We start from the raw sequence: 16,218 nt of genomic DNA, 5'->3' as shown, positions 1-16,218 counted from the left end.
GAGGAGAGGAGAGGGCTGGCAGGCAGGGATGAGAGGAGAGGAGAGGGCTGGCAGGCAGGGATGAGAGGAGAGGAGAGGGCTGGCAGGGATGAGAGGAGAGGAGAGGGCTGGCAGGGATGAGAGGAGATGAATGGAGAGGGCTGGCGGGGATGGAAGGAGAGGAGAGGAGAGGGTTGGCAGGGATGGAAGGAGAGGAGAGGAGAGGGCTGGCAGGCAGGGATGAGAGGAGAGGAGAGGAGAGGAGAGGAGAGGGCTGGCAGGCAGGGATGAGAGGAGAGGAGAGGAGAGGGCTGGCAGGCAGGGATGAGAGGAGAGGGCTGGCAGGGATGAGAGGAGAGGAGAGGGCTGGCAGGGATGAGAGGAGATGAATGGAGAGTGCTGGCGGGGATGGAAGGAGAGGAGAGGAGAGGGTTGGCAGGGATGGAAGGAGAGGAGAGGAGAGGGCTGGCAGGGATGGAAGGAGAGGAGAGGGCTGGCAGGGATGGAAGGAGAGGAGAGGAGAGGAGAGGAGAGGGCTGGCAGGGATGGAAGGAGAGGAGAGGGCTGGCAGGGATGGAAGGAGAGGAGAGGAGAGGGCTGGCAGGGATGGGAGGAGAGGAGAGGGCTGGCAGGGATGGAAGGAGAGGAGAGGGCTGGCAGGGATGGAAGGAGAGGAGAGGGCTGGCAGGGATGGAAGGAGAGGAGAGGGCTGGCAGGGATGGAAGGAGAGGAGAGGGCTGGCAGGGATGGAAGGAGAGGAGAGGGCTGGCAGGGATGAGAGGAGAGGAGAGGGCTGGCAGGGATGAGAGGAGAGGAGAGGGCTGGCAGGGATGAGAGGAGAGGAGAGGAGAGGGCTGGCAGGGATGAGAGGAGAGGAGAGGGCTGGCAGGGATGAGAGGAGAGGGCTGGCAGGGATGAGAGGAGAGGGCTGGCAGGGATGAGAGGAGAGGGCTGGCAGGGATGAGAGGAGAGGGCTGGCAGGGATGAGAGGAGAGGAGAGGGCTGGCAGGGATGAGAGGAGAGGGCTGGCAGGAATGAGAGGAGAGGGCTGGCAGGGATGAGAGGAGAGGGCTGGCAGGGATGAGAGGAGAGGGCTGGCAGGGATGAGAGGAGAGGAGAGGAGAGGAGAGGGCTGGCAGGGATGAGAGTAGAGCAGAGGGCTGGCAGGCAGGGATGAGAGGAGAGGAGAGGGCTGGCAGGCAGGGATGAGAGGAGAGGAGAGGAGAGGAGAGGGCTGGCAGGCAGGGATGAGAGGAGAGGAGAGGGCTGGCAGGCAGGGATGAGAGGAGAGGAGAGGGCTGGCAGGCAGGGATGAGAGGAGAGGAGAGGGCTGGCAGGCAGGGATGAGAGGAGAGGAGAGGGCTGGCAGGCAGGGATGAGAGGAGAGGAGAGGAGAGGGCTGGCAGGCAGGGATGAGAGGAGAGGAGAGGAGAGGAGAGGAGAGGAGAGGAGAGGAGAGGAGAGGGCTGGCAGGCAGGGATGAGAGGAGAGGAGAGGGCTGGCAGGGATGAGAGGAGAGGAGAGGGCTGGCAGGGATGAGAGGAGATGAATGGAGAGGGCTGGCGGGGATGAGAGGAGAGGAGAGGAGAGGAGAGGGCTGGCAGGGATGAGAGGAGAGGAATGGAGAGGGCTGGCGGGGATGAGAGGAGAGGAATGGAGAGGGCTGGCGGGGATGAGAGGAGAGGAATGGACAGGGCTGGCGGGGATGAGAGGAGAGGAATGGAGAGGGCTGGCAGGGATCGGAGGAGAGGGCTGGCTGGGATCGGAGGAGAGGGGCTGGCAGAGGGGGGGGGGGTCAGAGGAGAGGGGCTGGCAGGGGGAGTAGAATGTGCGGTCTGCATGATCGGCTCTGGCTTCGAGGTGAGTTTTGAATTTTTAGCGACCTCAAATTTTTTACTTGGTTGGGTATATAAATTGCCATCATTAGGTCTCGCCTGAGCCAGTGCATGCGCTGCGAGACATTTAGCAAGTGGCTTTTAAAGGTGCTGCCACACGCTTTTGCTGGCCTAGCGCTTTCGGTTACGAGCGTGAGCATGCGCGCAGCCGTCAGCTTTCAGCGCCCGATCAGATGCCATCTGGCTTTCCTTTGCCACGTGCTCACCTCCTGCTCACCCTCTCAGCTAACAGACCCTCCCCCGCCACTGCTGCTGCTTTCACTTTCCACTCGCTTGGGTTTTTTTTTTTTTTTTTTTTTTCATTTTAGAGCACGCGCGCACACAACTCCCGGGCTTTTTTTTTTTTTTTTTTACTTGCAGCGCGAGGTGCGTGTGCTTGTGTTTTTTCTTCCCACTTCTCTTTCCTCGCTCTGTTCCTATTCCCGAAGTATCTCTACTTCCCTGGCTTACTTTCTGTCTCGTTCTTTCTTCTCTTCGCTCTTTCTCTATCCTGTTTTTTTCGTTCTTCTGGCAATCTTTCTCGTCTCCGTTCTTTCTTTTCTCACACTGTGCTGCATTACATCTCCTCATTTCCTCTGTCTCGCTTTCTACCTCACTCTCCCTTTCTTTTTTCTGTAATTTCTTTCATCTCTTCTTCCCCTCTCTCCCCCCCTCCTTCTTTCTCTCCCTTTCCCTCCTTCGTTCTTTGTCCATCCTTTCGCTCTCTGTTCTATGACTCTGTTACCCAGACACTAACAGTAATGAGTGGAGGGGCAGATATTAGACACCAGAAGCCGACAGAAGGCAGAAACCTTTTTTAAACCGCTCTTAAGAGGTCAGTCAGTTCAGTGCGCACATTCGCAGTATTTATCCTGCAGGTCTCTTATTCAAATACCAGACAAGAACGACTTATTCTATAATCGTTATGAGGTTGGTAAATTCAATCCCGTTCACCTGAGTTACAAGAGCACGTACTATTCACAGTGCCATGAAATAGCAAAATAAGTCTTCACTTTTAACGATGCCGGTTAAAGTCGAGGGCGTTGCCTCCTTTCCTGGGAGATATTTAACTTTATGTAATCAAGACTCTGGGAATTAGGACTAGGGTTTTGTGCTTCCTGCTAACACATGGGCCCGGACTTGCAAAGAAGTCACTTTTGTGACGCAGTGCACTTCGGACCTGTGCCCGCACACCTTTAAAAAGAATGGCAGATTGCCGCGCTTCTTTGCAGCACTTTATAACACGAGTGCCCAGGCACCACCTTAGGAAACGTGGGCCTTCATTTTATGAACTGACACAAAGCCATGCTATCACAAGGGATTCATTTGACGTTTGGATGGCATAATGTGCACAGCAGGCATCATATGCACTAGGAGAGCTGTTCTTTGTTTATTGTGAACTTCCTTTCTGTTATCTTTGTTTCTCTGGAACACCACATTCTTTCAAATGCTTTTAGGGTGACGGTACACAGTGCGAGTGCCTTCCGAAGAAGAGTCACTACCCTTGTGAGGAGACCAAGTGCTAAATTGAGTGTTTTTTCATCTATTAAATATTTTGGGGCATCATTCACAAATGTGAACCTCTAAGGCAGTGGGTTTAGGGTAGCACGTCAGCAATCCAAGGTTTGGAAGTGCTGGACTGGCTGCGTTATCTTGTTGCTGTACCATTGTGTCAATATAATGCTGTTCCACTTACATGTGCACATCTGATCTGTAGAAATATCTCTTTTCATAAACTAATACACCTAGTTTATAAAATCTCTGTGGGCATAAACCTTCAATTTGCTGAGATGTATGACAATTTGGCTGATGTTCTAGGAGTACCTGAACATTTTGTTCAACTTTTGGGATTTGCACATGTGCACTTCATAATTCTGGAAAATCCATGTGATGTTTCAGCAATTTTTTTAAATAATTTCTTTCCCACGGAAAACATTTTACTATGTGAAATATTATGAAATGGGAGTTTTCATGACCTCTTCCCACACTTTCCGTGCTGCCTACTCTTGTATCGTTTACTCTAGGCATACATTGGAAGTGCAGAAAATTGTGGTCAAAGTATTGCAAAGGTTTTCAGTTATATGCAAAGCGTAGGCTTCATAGCTGTTGATTCTATATGCATTGCACACATCTATGACATTCGGGTGAGACCACCTACTTCCCTTCCCTAGGGTGTCGCTTTCAAATGAAGAAAATCCTCAGATCTCGCACATTGTCTACATTTATAGCTGCACATGTGAGTACCCACAGATCCTGACTTATCAGTCTTTCTAATTTTACTTGCACAAGTGCCACATTTGCCTCACATGTTATGTGCAGAAAAACATTTGTGAAGTGAGTCATCTGTTTCCCAGGCATTCTGTCCCCATGTGTGTACTGCTGCAATGCCCTTAGTGTCCCAGTCAGGTCTCGATGGCTCAGTGGACTAACGCATCCACTGCAGGGATCTGTGTTTGATGTCACCATCACTGACCGGTACAAGCCTGCAGGCCCTTCCGTTCTGTTGAGTTTGGAAACCATAAACGTTTTATCTCTCAGAAGTACTAGGATATGCCTCTTTGTGAACATATTCTCTGCAAGTGGACTGGTTATATTATTTTATCAAGCAAAATAATCTGCACACAGTGTATCATTGGCCAAAAAGTCTCAACACAGCAGTGCTGGCACTTACAACAAGCATTGGCATAGCCAATAGGTCTCGCCTTTGGGACCTTCATAAGTGTTTAGCCAAGCAATTGATGTTGTAGCACCAAGGATATTGTGCTGCATAACTAAATATTTATAAGGTCCCAAAAGCGAGACCTATTGGCTATGCCAATGGTTGTTTTTTATAGGTTATTCTTTTGGTTTTGTTTGAGATATATTTTTGAAAAATATACATGGATTAGTAAGGGTACTTTGTTTTCCACAATCCATTGAGATATGGATCATAGGAAACTTATCAAGTTATTGGAAAGCTAATGCACATGGAAGATTCACGGTGGTGATATCACTGATGTAAAACACTTCCATATACTTGACGAAAGCAATGCGGAAAAATGACGTTGGTAAAGTATGGATCCATAAGAGATTTTTATGTTATTGTTAACAAATGCCAGCTGTTGGGCTTTTCCACCATCATGTGCACATCGTAGACCCACCTTGTGGCCATTTGGTTGTTGAAGTTGAGAACATTTGTGTCCATCCCCACTGGAATGAAAGACATAGTCCTCAGAAACTCCAGAATTATTTGTGGCCTGGATCATCATCATCTATCAAGGAACTAGACCGTGTCTCAAACAAATAAAGGCCAAAGGTTTGCAGTGTGTTAGGAAACCAGAAACACCAGACCAGTTGGTGTGAATGTTGAGATACTCTTGCTAATTGACACATAAGCACCTGTGGTTGAGTACATCTTAATGTTATCTGCCGTGTTTTACGGAAATATGAATAAATACTTGAGACTTTTGTGAGTTACACATGACTAGGCATTGATTTCATGTAACATAACAGTATTACTTGTCTCCCTTTGGGAAGCAAAGTCGAGCATTTAAGTGAGAATTGGCCAGTACTCTTCAGGGAACAGGAGAATTTCATATACAGTATTTTGTGAAACTATTTGAGTTGTGGTGATTTTAGGTAATGATGTTAATTTAAGTAAATTGTCTAAAATGTTTCCTAAATAGAATGTATGTGAAGCAAGTCATCGTTTTCTTTCAGGTATATGATAAGGCTCTAAAGTACGTCCGAACACTTCTGAAGACGGAGCCCAAAAACACACAGGCGATGGAGCTTGAGAAGCTGATCGAGAAAGCAATGCAGAAGGGTGAGTGTGTTCAGACTCAACCTGTAATACATCAGGAGCCAGGCTTTGTACGCGAGTCCTTTGCGGGTAACCCTATTTGTATGCTTAAATACAGTGTCTTATTTTGTCCTACGTGTGCGGCACCTGGTGGTGTGATCTGGACAACCGCAGAATAATTACAGGTGTTCTTGTTGGGGAAACATTCCTTCTGCTAAGAACTGGAACCACTTCCAGGCCAGCATCTGTACTGGAACTTGATCTGTGTAAATCTAGTATTTAGAGGCACCCCCTGAATCTTGCCTCCTCAGACAAGAACCGACCAAGAAGGAGGACCGAAGAGCCGTGCTGAGGCTAAGAAGAGGAGGACGCCCACTGACTTGGCCCCTGCCCTACCGGCCTGTCCCCACTTCAAACCTGCAGTAGCAAAATCCCGGTGTGTCCTGCAGCCAACAACCTCAAGAACCCCTGCCTTCCACAGAAAATACTTTTTCTCCTGTGAGCACCGGATTTGCTCCCCCACAGACTCTGGCTCTAGCCAAATCCACAAGTCTGCACCACTCTGCATCTGTCGCCTACGGCCCGAGTTTGAGTGGCCCAACACCACGAGGAGGTCTCCCCGGAGAACTTTACCTGAGATCAGGTGATCTCTGACCTGCCTCGACCTTCTACAACACGCTTGCAATCTTTCTCGAGGATTCCCCCTACTGCGTCCGGAGCCGGTAAGAAAACCAGACGCCTAAAGACACCCCTGCACCCGTCGTCCCACGACCTTGGGTGGCCCAACCAACTGTGTCCCAGAATCCCCAGACATACCAACTTACCTCTCCAGCTGGTGGTCGCCACCAGAAGATCTTTGTCTCCGCGCCTGCAGTCTTTGTCAAAACCAGAGAAACCCTATTGAATCAACAGGGCACCGACACCAAAACAGCACCCTGCACCCAGCCTCCGCTGCGGGTGTACTATGGGTGCTAACTCTGATTCCCACTTTGCCCTGAGCCTAACACCAGGAGCTTTGCTCCCACAACCCTATGGCCTGCTCGTGAGCAGGCACCAACCGAAGGTCCCCTATCCCCATTGGATAACACTAGGCCTCAGCACTCTGCACCCGACCGCCCTAGTGCCGCTGAGGGTGCTTTGAGAGTGCAGCCTTGACCCTGGGGGAACCCTTGTTCTAACCCTAGAAACTCCACCCCAAAGACTGTGTACTGAACTGTCAACCTATACCTTAATTTCTCTCCAAAGGAATACATTATATATATATATATATTTTTTTTTTTTTGCAGAGTTTTATATAGCGCAAACTTGACCCGAATCCAATCAGGTATCAGAGCTCTTTACATAGCACCAGTTACATTACATGAGGACACGCATTCATTTTTTGTTAGGCACCGGGAGATTAAGTGATTTGCCCAGAATCACAGGATATTTAGCGTCATTACCGACACTCGAACCCAGTTTCGGGGTCGAGCGCCCTAACCGTTAGGCCAACTCCTCCTCATTGGCTGTTTTCCCTTGAAAATTGTTCTAAGTGTGGAGTTGATCTGTATGAAAACCTGAAACTACAACAGTGCAAAACTGATTTAATTGACCTTTTCTCTAGGACATGTCCCAGTGGGACATTTAGGTATATCACACGGAGTAGAAAAAGTAACTTAAAAAGTTATCTGAAAAGTAATTTTGACATTTAAACTTACCTGTAATTCAATCAATTGCATTTGAACATTCTTTCAATTGTAAAACGCTGCATAAGATTTTGCAAAGCATTTATTTAATTTACCTGTGCCAGGATTGGCTTGGTCTAGAAATAAAATAACTAAACCATATTTTTATACAAAACAAATTGGTCTGAGTTCAGTCTTTGCGTGTGTGACATAATTTGCTGACTGAGTGTGTATAAGAAATGAGTACCACTACCGTCTGATAAAGCCTTACTGCTCACCCACGCTACCACAAATAGAGAGTAAGGTGCTATCTAATTTTACCTCTGCCTACCTTTTGGGGTGCAACTGGACTGTGCACACTATACCTCATTTTGGTATAGTATATACAGAGCCAACTTCCTACATTGGTGGACCAGTGGTGGGGTATACATCTTTGCATTTGTTGAACTAACTTGGTTACCACCTGATCACACGATTTTTGAATTGACAAATGTTTCCAAATTACTAAAAGTCTTGTTATTACCTTGGTTAAGTCCCTTTAAACTTTTAGAAAAATAAAAGTTCACTTTAGTTAGGAGTAAGAGGGGTTAGATGTTTTTTTTAAACAATGTCTGTTAACAAGAACCCAGCTGTTAGTGAAGATAACCACAATAGCATAGTGAATCAGGTGGAAGAGCTCAACCTCACCCCTTATCTCCACTTAGAATTTAGGGACTTGAGGTATCTATGCTAGCTTAAAGATCTAATCATGGGGGTCCCATCCCTCCAAACAAAAGCTCCAGGAGCTGCTGGCAGGTATGCGAAGGACCATCCTCCTGAGAATAGTGAAGACCTCTCAGATGAATAAGTAGAGGGAGGGGACGAGGATAACTAACAACTGACACCAAGAGTAAACGTCTCAGTACCTAGAGCCCACACAGGTGGGTCAGGTGCTACTGAGGACATTGAGGACTGCCTCCATGAGGAAGACAACCTTTTAGCAAGGTTGACCAAAATATTGGATCTATAGACCAGACTCCTGGCTCTGGAGAAAGAGAGAGCAGAGAAGGGCTTAGCTCCCATCAATGGGGGCAGCAATTTACTAACTAAGGATAAAGAGCAATGGTATGATCCTAAAATCGCCAAAGGGATTGTCCCTAAATATGAAGAGGGTGATGATATCACAAAATGGTTCACAGCCTTTGAGAGGGCTTGTGAAATGAGAAGTGAAGAAGTCACACTGGAGCACTCCTTTGGGAACTGTTCACTGGTAACTGCAGGGACAGACTCCTGACCCTTGCAGGGGCAGATGCTGGGTCTTCTGTCCAAATGAAGAGAACTCTGAGGGATTTGGACTCCCAACTGAGAAATATAGAATTAGATTCAGGGGGGCTCACAAAACCCAAAATCATTCCTGGATTGACTCCGTTAACTACTCAGTTAAGACACTAGAGGGTTGGTTAACCGGAAATAATGTGCATGATTTCAATGTAATTTACAATATGTTTATGAAAGAAAATATTTTAAGTAATTGCACTAATGAAGTTACATCAGCATTTGGTAGACCAGGTCTTATTTCTCCCCAATAATTGGGAAAGAAGGCAGACCACTGGGTCAAGATAAGGGTGACGAAAACAACCACTGGGGGTGACCAAAAGAAAATGGTTACGAAACCTCCCCAGGGGAAAGGTGGTGAGAATCGCCAAGATAAAAAGCCTGAGTCTTCAAAAGGATCCCAAAAACCTGCACAGTGGGGTACGTCCCAAAAACTCTTCCTAGTCCAATAATAGGTACAGGGGAAATAACTTTGATCCTCTAAAGGCCTGGTGTAACAACTGTAAGAAGTTGGGATACTTAACTGGAGATGCTACTTGTCCTAACAAGAAGCCCCCTAGTCCTCCTGCAGCTACTCCTGGTGTAGTCAGTCTCCAGAGGGGATCAACAGTGTGCCCCGAGAAAATCGGGAGTCGCACTGTAGCTGTTCTAGTCACAAAGGGGAAGCTGAGTTTGCCACTTTAGCTGTGTGCCACCCAACTTGAATTATTTGCAATACCCCTAAATCAGTGAGACTATAATAGAAGCCCTGAGGGATACAGGTGCCAGTGTCACTATGGTGAGAGATGCGCTGGTCTCCCCTGAGCAATACCTGATTGGGAAAGCCTACCCAGTCACCAACGCTGACAGTGTCACCACTGACAATGCAATGGCTATGGTGGCATTAGATGTTGGGGGGGTTACTGGCCTAAAACAGGTAGTGATCTCTCCAAGGCTTCCAGCTGCATGTCTGCTTGGTAATGACCTGGAAACCTCAGCATGGGCTGAGGTAGAATTGAAAACCTATGCAGCAATGCTGGACATTCTTGAGATTCTGTGCCAGGACTAGAGCACGGGGGGGGTGGCTTGCTGCTGAGAAAAATGGCCGCTTGATCGATTGGCGCCCTCGAACGAACCCTAATTTTCCCCATAAATCCGTAAACCGATCCGCAACCAAGGCATGAAAGAAGCCAACGTGACTGCCTAACGCCCAAGGGGTACGATCTGTCCTGAAAAATGGTTTCAGACCTACAGTGGAGGAGGAATACAATCAAGGCATGCCAGAGCCTGCGGACCCCGGACCCGAGTGGAGGAGGGAGAGCGCCTGACTCAGCAGGCAGTGAGTAGGACGACCATCATGCCTCGTCTTCCATGTGAGTCTTAGAGGGCTGAATGGAGACGCCTGGTACTCAGTGGATTTGGGTGAGAGGAATAGCAGAGGCCGAGGTAGATTTGACAGAAGCCAGCGGATTGTGACCTACGCCAGCAGAATGATTAAAGTAGTGGGCCTTTAGAGGGGCAAATTGAATCTTCCCCATCGCTCAAAGGCACGGCCAACATCCACGAGCCCTGGACATTGGCAGAGGTGAAAGTGAGAATGACTGGGGCGGAGGTCCGCATGCTTCCCAACAGACGAAGCTGGACAAATATGCCTTGCCCAAGGACCAAATGACTAGTCCACATGGCACAGAAGGAAACTGGTAACAAAGAGCGTTGTCTCAAACAACGGTCCTGTAACCCACTTTGCAGGATATTATGGCCACAATACAAGGAATCAAGATGCACTTGGAGGGGAAAATAGATGTCACCACGGAGGTGTCTCTGCTCAGGGAGGATTTTCGCAATATGAAAGATCGAGTAGCAAAGGTAGATGGTACGACAACCGAACTAGTGGCAGACACACAGGCCCTACAAAACAAGTCAAAGAGCTGACCCAAATGGCGAGGGAACTGGAAGAAAAGGTGGAAGACCAAGATGGGCGCTCCCGCCGCAACAATGTTTGCATAATTGGGGTGCCGGAGGGGGCAGAAGGACAGGCAGTGGACCTATTTGTAGAAGACCTTCCAACCAAGTCACTGCAGCCTAGAGGTCTATCAAAATTATTTGCGGTGGAGCGGACACAGTCCCGGGAATGCGGCCTAGACCGGGCCCCCCGCCAAGACCCATAATGGCGAGACTGTTCCACTTCCGGGACCGGGATGTAATTCAAGCGGCCAGAAAGGCACCACCATTGAGGTTTGAAAACACCCAAATCTCCTTTTACCTGGACTTCACACAAAAGGTACAACAAAAGCGGCAGAACTTTTTGGACATCAAAAAGACCCCATGGGCGCAATATATTCAATATTCCATGCTCTCGCCGGCAACCCTTAGAGTAATAGCAGACAGTAAGATATGGAGATTCACAACCCCAGATGAGGCACAGGACTGGTTGTACGACTGGCAAAGGATCGAAAAGGCAAAACATGGACAGAAAGGTATGTCTGCACTGGAGGCGGCAGCAAGGGACTCATCAGTTGAACGCCAACAGAGAGCAGAACATTCACCACAAGGGTAGGAGTGACATTCCTGGGGGAGATCCTATAGGGAAGGAGATGCTGGATAAAACCACACCGCAGTGATCAGAACCAAGACAGTATGTGACCTTGCCGAGACTAGAAAGCACGTACAGATAGGATATATGTATAGAACGAAGTGAGTAGAAATGTGGTGTATGAGTTTTAATATGCCTGGGTGCGAGTTGTGAGGAACATTGCCACGATGCATTTTGTTGGGGGGGGGGGGGGGGTGGAATGGCAGTCTCTCTGGCTCCGGGCCGACCCATGTTGATGTTTCTCTGGGGCTACAGGCACTCTGCAAATTGGGGAGGTGGGAGGTTTTTAACTCGCAGTGCAGGGCAGCAGGGAGGGGAAGTTTACAAAGCTTAGGAGGCCACCAGAGAAATGGCACCGTTACGATGTTATCCAAGTTAATCGCCTGGCAGGAATTGTGACTGGATCAAAGTGTTCCTAAAAGTCCGGAATGGAGGGCCCGATCCTCTGTACATTATGGTTACGCAAACCTGCTTGAGGTAACCAAACGTGCAGCGAATGGTTGATAACAAACAGGACATAGACAAAATATAGCATCATAGCCCCCCCTCCCCCCCCCCCCCCAGAAGGAAACTGGTAACAAGGAGCATTGTCTCAAACAGCGGTCCTGTAACCCACTTTGCAGGATATTATGGCCACAATACAAGGGATCAAGACGCACTTGGAGGGGAAAATATATGTCACCACGGAGGTGTCTCTGCTCAGGGAGGATTTTCGCAATATGAAAGATCGAGTAGCAAAGGTAGATGGTACGACAACCGAACTAGTGGCAGGTGGAAGACCAAGATGGGCGCTCCCGCCGCAACAATGTTTGCATAATTGGGGTGCCGGAGGGGGCAGAAGGACAGGCAGTGGACCTATTTGTAGAAGACCTTCCAACCAAGTCACTGGAGCCTAGAGGTCTATCAAAATTGTTTGCGGTGGAGCGGACACAGAGTCCCGGGAATGCGGCCTAGACCGGGCGCCCCGCCAAGACCCATAATGGCGATATATGTATAGAACGAAGTGAGTAGAAATGTGGTGTATGTGTCTTAATATGCCTGGGTGCGAGTTGTGATGAACATTGCCACGATGCATTTTGTTGGGGGGGGGGGGGGTGGGGGGGTGGAATGGCAGTCTCTCTGGCTCCGGGCCGACCCATGTTGATGTTTCTCTGGGGCTACAGGCACTCTGCAAATTGGGGAGGTGGGAGGTTTTTAACTCGCAGTGCAGGGCAGCAGGGAGGGGAAGTTTACAAAGCTTAGGAGGCCACCAGAGAAATGACACCGTTACGATGTTATCGCCTGGCAGGAATTGTGACTGGATCAAAGTGTTCCTAAAAGTCCGGAATGGAGGCACTGATTCTTTGTACATTATGGTTACGCAAACCTGCTTGAGGTAACCAAATGTGCAGCGAATGGTTGATAACAAACAGGACATAGACAAAATATAGCAACCACAACACCCCCTCCCTCCCCCCCCCCCCCCCCTCCCCCCCTAGTGGCACACAAAGGATTCACCTCTGGGTCGAGAAGGTTTGGGATCCTGATCCGGACCGCTCTCCCCTTTTCGATAGGAAGAACATGGTGTGACCGAATGGGTAGATATGTGACGGCCACTGGAAGTTGGCAGGGCAAGGTCCTTAATATCTGCTAAGTGTATATACCACTGAGACTCCATACAGACACGTTAAAAGACCTGGGCGCAATGTTGGTAGTTCTCCCGGAGGGGGTGTTAATACAGGGGCCATGTCCAAAACATAGTGGGAGGGGAAAAAGAAGGAGCAAAGAATACAGCAGGATGCACTGGAAAAGGCTATTCTAAAATTGGAAACCGTGGCCACGGGCAATAGTGAGGCTGCAGCGAAGGCCAGACAACAAATGCAAGTCCAACAGAAAGAAATTAAAGATCTAGTAGAAGAGGCCGATAGCAAACCAACGGCGACTGTATGAAGCGGGTGACAATGCAAATAAATTGTTAGCCTGGGTAGAAAAATGAGATAAGGAAATGAGTTTGGTCCTGGAAATAAATACCCCACGTCCACCAGGAATGAGGGAGGACTCTGTGGGATTACTTGAATATTCCGGTTGAATGCCTGTCTAGGGAGGATAGCAAAGCACTTGATGAGGAACTCGCGACAGAGGACATAACAAGGGCGTTAGATTTACAATTGGGTAAGGCAGCCGGCCCCAATGGCCTTCCTGCGGAGCTCTATAATGGAGTGGCCTCGAAGGTGGCCTTACATATGCTAAATATGTTTAATAAGGCTCTGGATCAAGGAGAGCTCCCAATAGACCAAAGAGTAGCGACGGTAGTGGTGATTCTGAAACCAGGATAAGCACCGGAAGATCGTGGGTCGTACAGACCAATATCATTGCTCAATGTGGAAGCTAAAGTGCTAGCAAAGGTACTGGCAAATAGGTTGGGTACGGTCATTGCTGAGGTGGTACATCCAGATCAATCTGGGTTTATGCCACGCAGGAGCACCAGGCTCAACCAGCAGAGATTGTACAGAGTGATGCGCACGACTAAAGCCAATCCAGACGAAGACGCGGTGATACTATCTTTAGATGCACGGATGGCTTTGGATAACATAGAATGGCCATACCTGCATGCAGTGATGGAAAGATTTGGACTAGGCCCCAGGTTTCGAGCATGGGTCCAACTTCTATACGTGAATCCATTCACGAGAGTCCAGGTAAATGAGGTGAAATCAAGGACACTGAAGCTTCACAAAGGCACGAGGCAGGGATTCCCGCTTTCACCCATGCTGTTTGCGTTCGCGCTGGAGCAGCTTGGGTCAGATTTGGCCCATTAATCTGGTGAATAAGGGGGGGCGGACCCTGGGAGCAGAAGATATATCTGTATGCAAATGATATACTATGTGTCACCCAAGCCAGGTGGCCAGTTAATCAAGATATTCACTTATTCTGCTCAATTGGAACCTACTCAGGATACAAAATAAATTGGAACAAATCCCTTCTATATGTGCTGTCGGGGGAAGACCCCGATCCTGCCAAGCAGCGCAAGCGCCCTAGCAATCCGAGACATGTATAAATACCTGGGTATTATAATATCGACAGGACATAATAAAGTTATGGAGGATAATATGTACCCCCCAATTAGAGAGGCTGCGCAGGGATGTGCAACACTGGAGGAAGCTCTCACTGACCTTGATGGGACGCGCTGCCCTATTCAAGATGATGACATTACCTAGATTCCTTGCGCTGCAAAACACTGTGTAAGATTCCCCTTAGTTTCTTTAAACAAATTGACGCAGAGCTATGGCTGCTATTGTGGGATAGAGGACCGGCCAGGATAGCCTTACAAAAGGTACAGTACAGTGCAGTGTTTGAGGGAGGACTGGCGATCCCAGATATCAACAAATATTATTGGGCAGCGCAACTCATGACTATTTATGAGTGGGTATTTGAGGGGAGAGTGAAACCAGCTTACAGAGCTGACCACCACTATATGGGAAAGGGAGGCTACCTCACGGCACGGTATCATCGGCGACACAGCGCCGAACTGCCCACGCATACACAGACGACAATTTAGGTATGGAGGGAAGCCAATACATTTTTGGGATGGAAGGATAAATTGACCAGGTGAACACCACTCTGGCACTCCGATCAACTGCGGGAGGTGGGCCGCCTAAATGGCTTCAGACAATGGCAAATAATTGGAATCGAATACTTGGGTGACGGAGGGAAAATGCGATAAGTTTTGCAGACCTAAAAGTGGAATACAAAATTTCTGATAGAGTTCCTGCGATACTTAAAGCTCAAACAAACCCGGGGGGCATGTCCCAGGGAGAGAACAAATACCAGAATATGCCCCACTGGAGGATAGGCTGCTTATAGATCCTGTACATGAAAAGGCTGTCTCATTGGTATACAAAGAAATAATAAATAACTCTCCCGACCCTCTGGTAACACTCAGAGAAGCATAGACAAAGGACCTGGAGACTTTAGATGACGACGATTTGGCAGAGGCAATACAAATCCCGAGGGAGGTGGCAATTAGGGCGCAGTTTAGATTAAAACAGCTGCTTGTGCGCCATAGATCGTATGCTTCTAGGGTGTTTGTGAACAAGATAGTACGCTGTGACACTATACAATGTACACGTGGTTGTGGCGAAATAAGGACCTTTTTTCATATTCTGTGGTCATATCCGTAAATACAACAATTCTGGAAAAATGTAATACATATTATGTCGGAAGTAATAGAGGGGGAGGTGCCCTGTGAAGCCACATGGCTTATTTGTGTGTTGGGGGAAGAGAAGTGGCCAAAATACGATAAGACCTGGCTCATGACAGCAGCCATTGTGGCCAAACGTAATATTGCTAGGGAGTGGGGTGCGAGTCAACCGCCGAGTATTGCAAAATGGAAAGACAATCTGGACTGGTGCTGTAGCACTGAAAAGGTGGCGTTCCAGGGGAGGGGTTGCCCGTAAAAAATGGGACACAGTTTGGGGGAAATGGATGAAATAGAGGTCTTTGAACCAGTGGGGGAAAATATGAGTTGAGAACTCTGCAGGATGGAATGACTTTTTCAAATGTACTATGCCAAAACTGATATGCACGAGATGATCCAAATTGACAGTAACGAAGGCTGGGAATGTAAGAGAAATACCAATGTAAAAATATAGAAATGTAAATGATTATTGTACTGCCAGGTTATGAACATTCATTTAATACATTTTTTACAAAAGACTAGAGCACAGAGCCAAAAGCAGGGTGAAAAAGAAGTGTTGGAGCCTGAAAGAATGGTCCAACCGTCCAAGAGGAAAGGTAAGAAGACTGGGAAACCAGCTTCTGTAAAGCAAAAGGATCAGGACCCCTCTCCTCAGGGAGAGGACTTGGACACCCCAGAGGGAACTGAGCCCATAGAGCTTGACCCTTACCAGTTTGAACTCTTGGGCCCAGGGGGACCCTCTAGGGAAGAGCTGTGCCTTAGACAGCAGGACTGTCCAAGTCTTGAAAGTCTAACCAGGATAAGGGAGATGTCAATGGTACCCACAGAGTCTGTTGGGAAGAGGGACTACTGTACACTGA

At 48.3% G+C, this 16,218-nt stretch overlaps 1 protein-coding gene across 1 annotated transcript in view; it reads left to right on the top strand.

The window, feature by feature from the left end:
• Window positions 1-16,218, top strand: part of FIS1 (fission, mitochondrial 1) — a 72,515-nt gene that overhangs the window by 45,823 nt on the left and 10,474 nt on the right. Inside the window, exon 4 of the mRNA XM_085639515.1 lies at window positions 5,553-5,658. Within this exon, the coding sequence (XP_085495641.1) occupies window positions 5,553-5,658 (106 nt within the window). The remainder of the gene's footprint in view (window positions 1-5,552; window positions 5,659-16,218) is intronic.

This window comes from Triturus cristatus, chromosome 12, assembly GCF_964204655.1.
Source record: "Triturus cristatus chromosome 12, aTriCri1.1, whole genome shotgun sequence".
In the NCBI taxonomy this organism is placed as follows: domain Eukaryota; kingdom Metazoa; phylum Chordata; class Amphibia; order Caudata; family Salamandridae; genus Triturus; species Triturus cristatus.
This window is presented reverse-complemented; position numbering and strand designations above follow the sequence as displayed.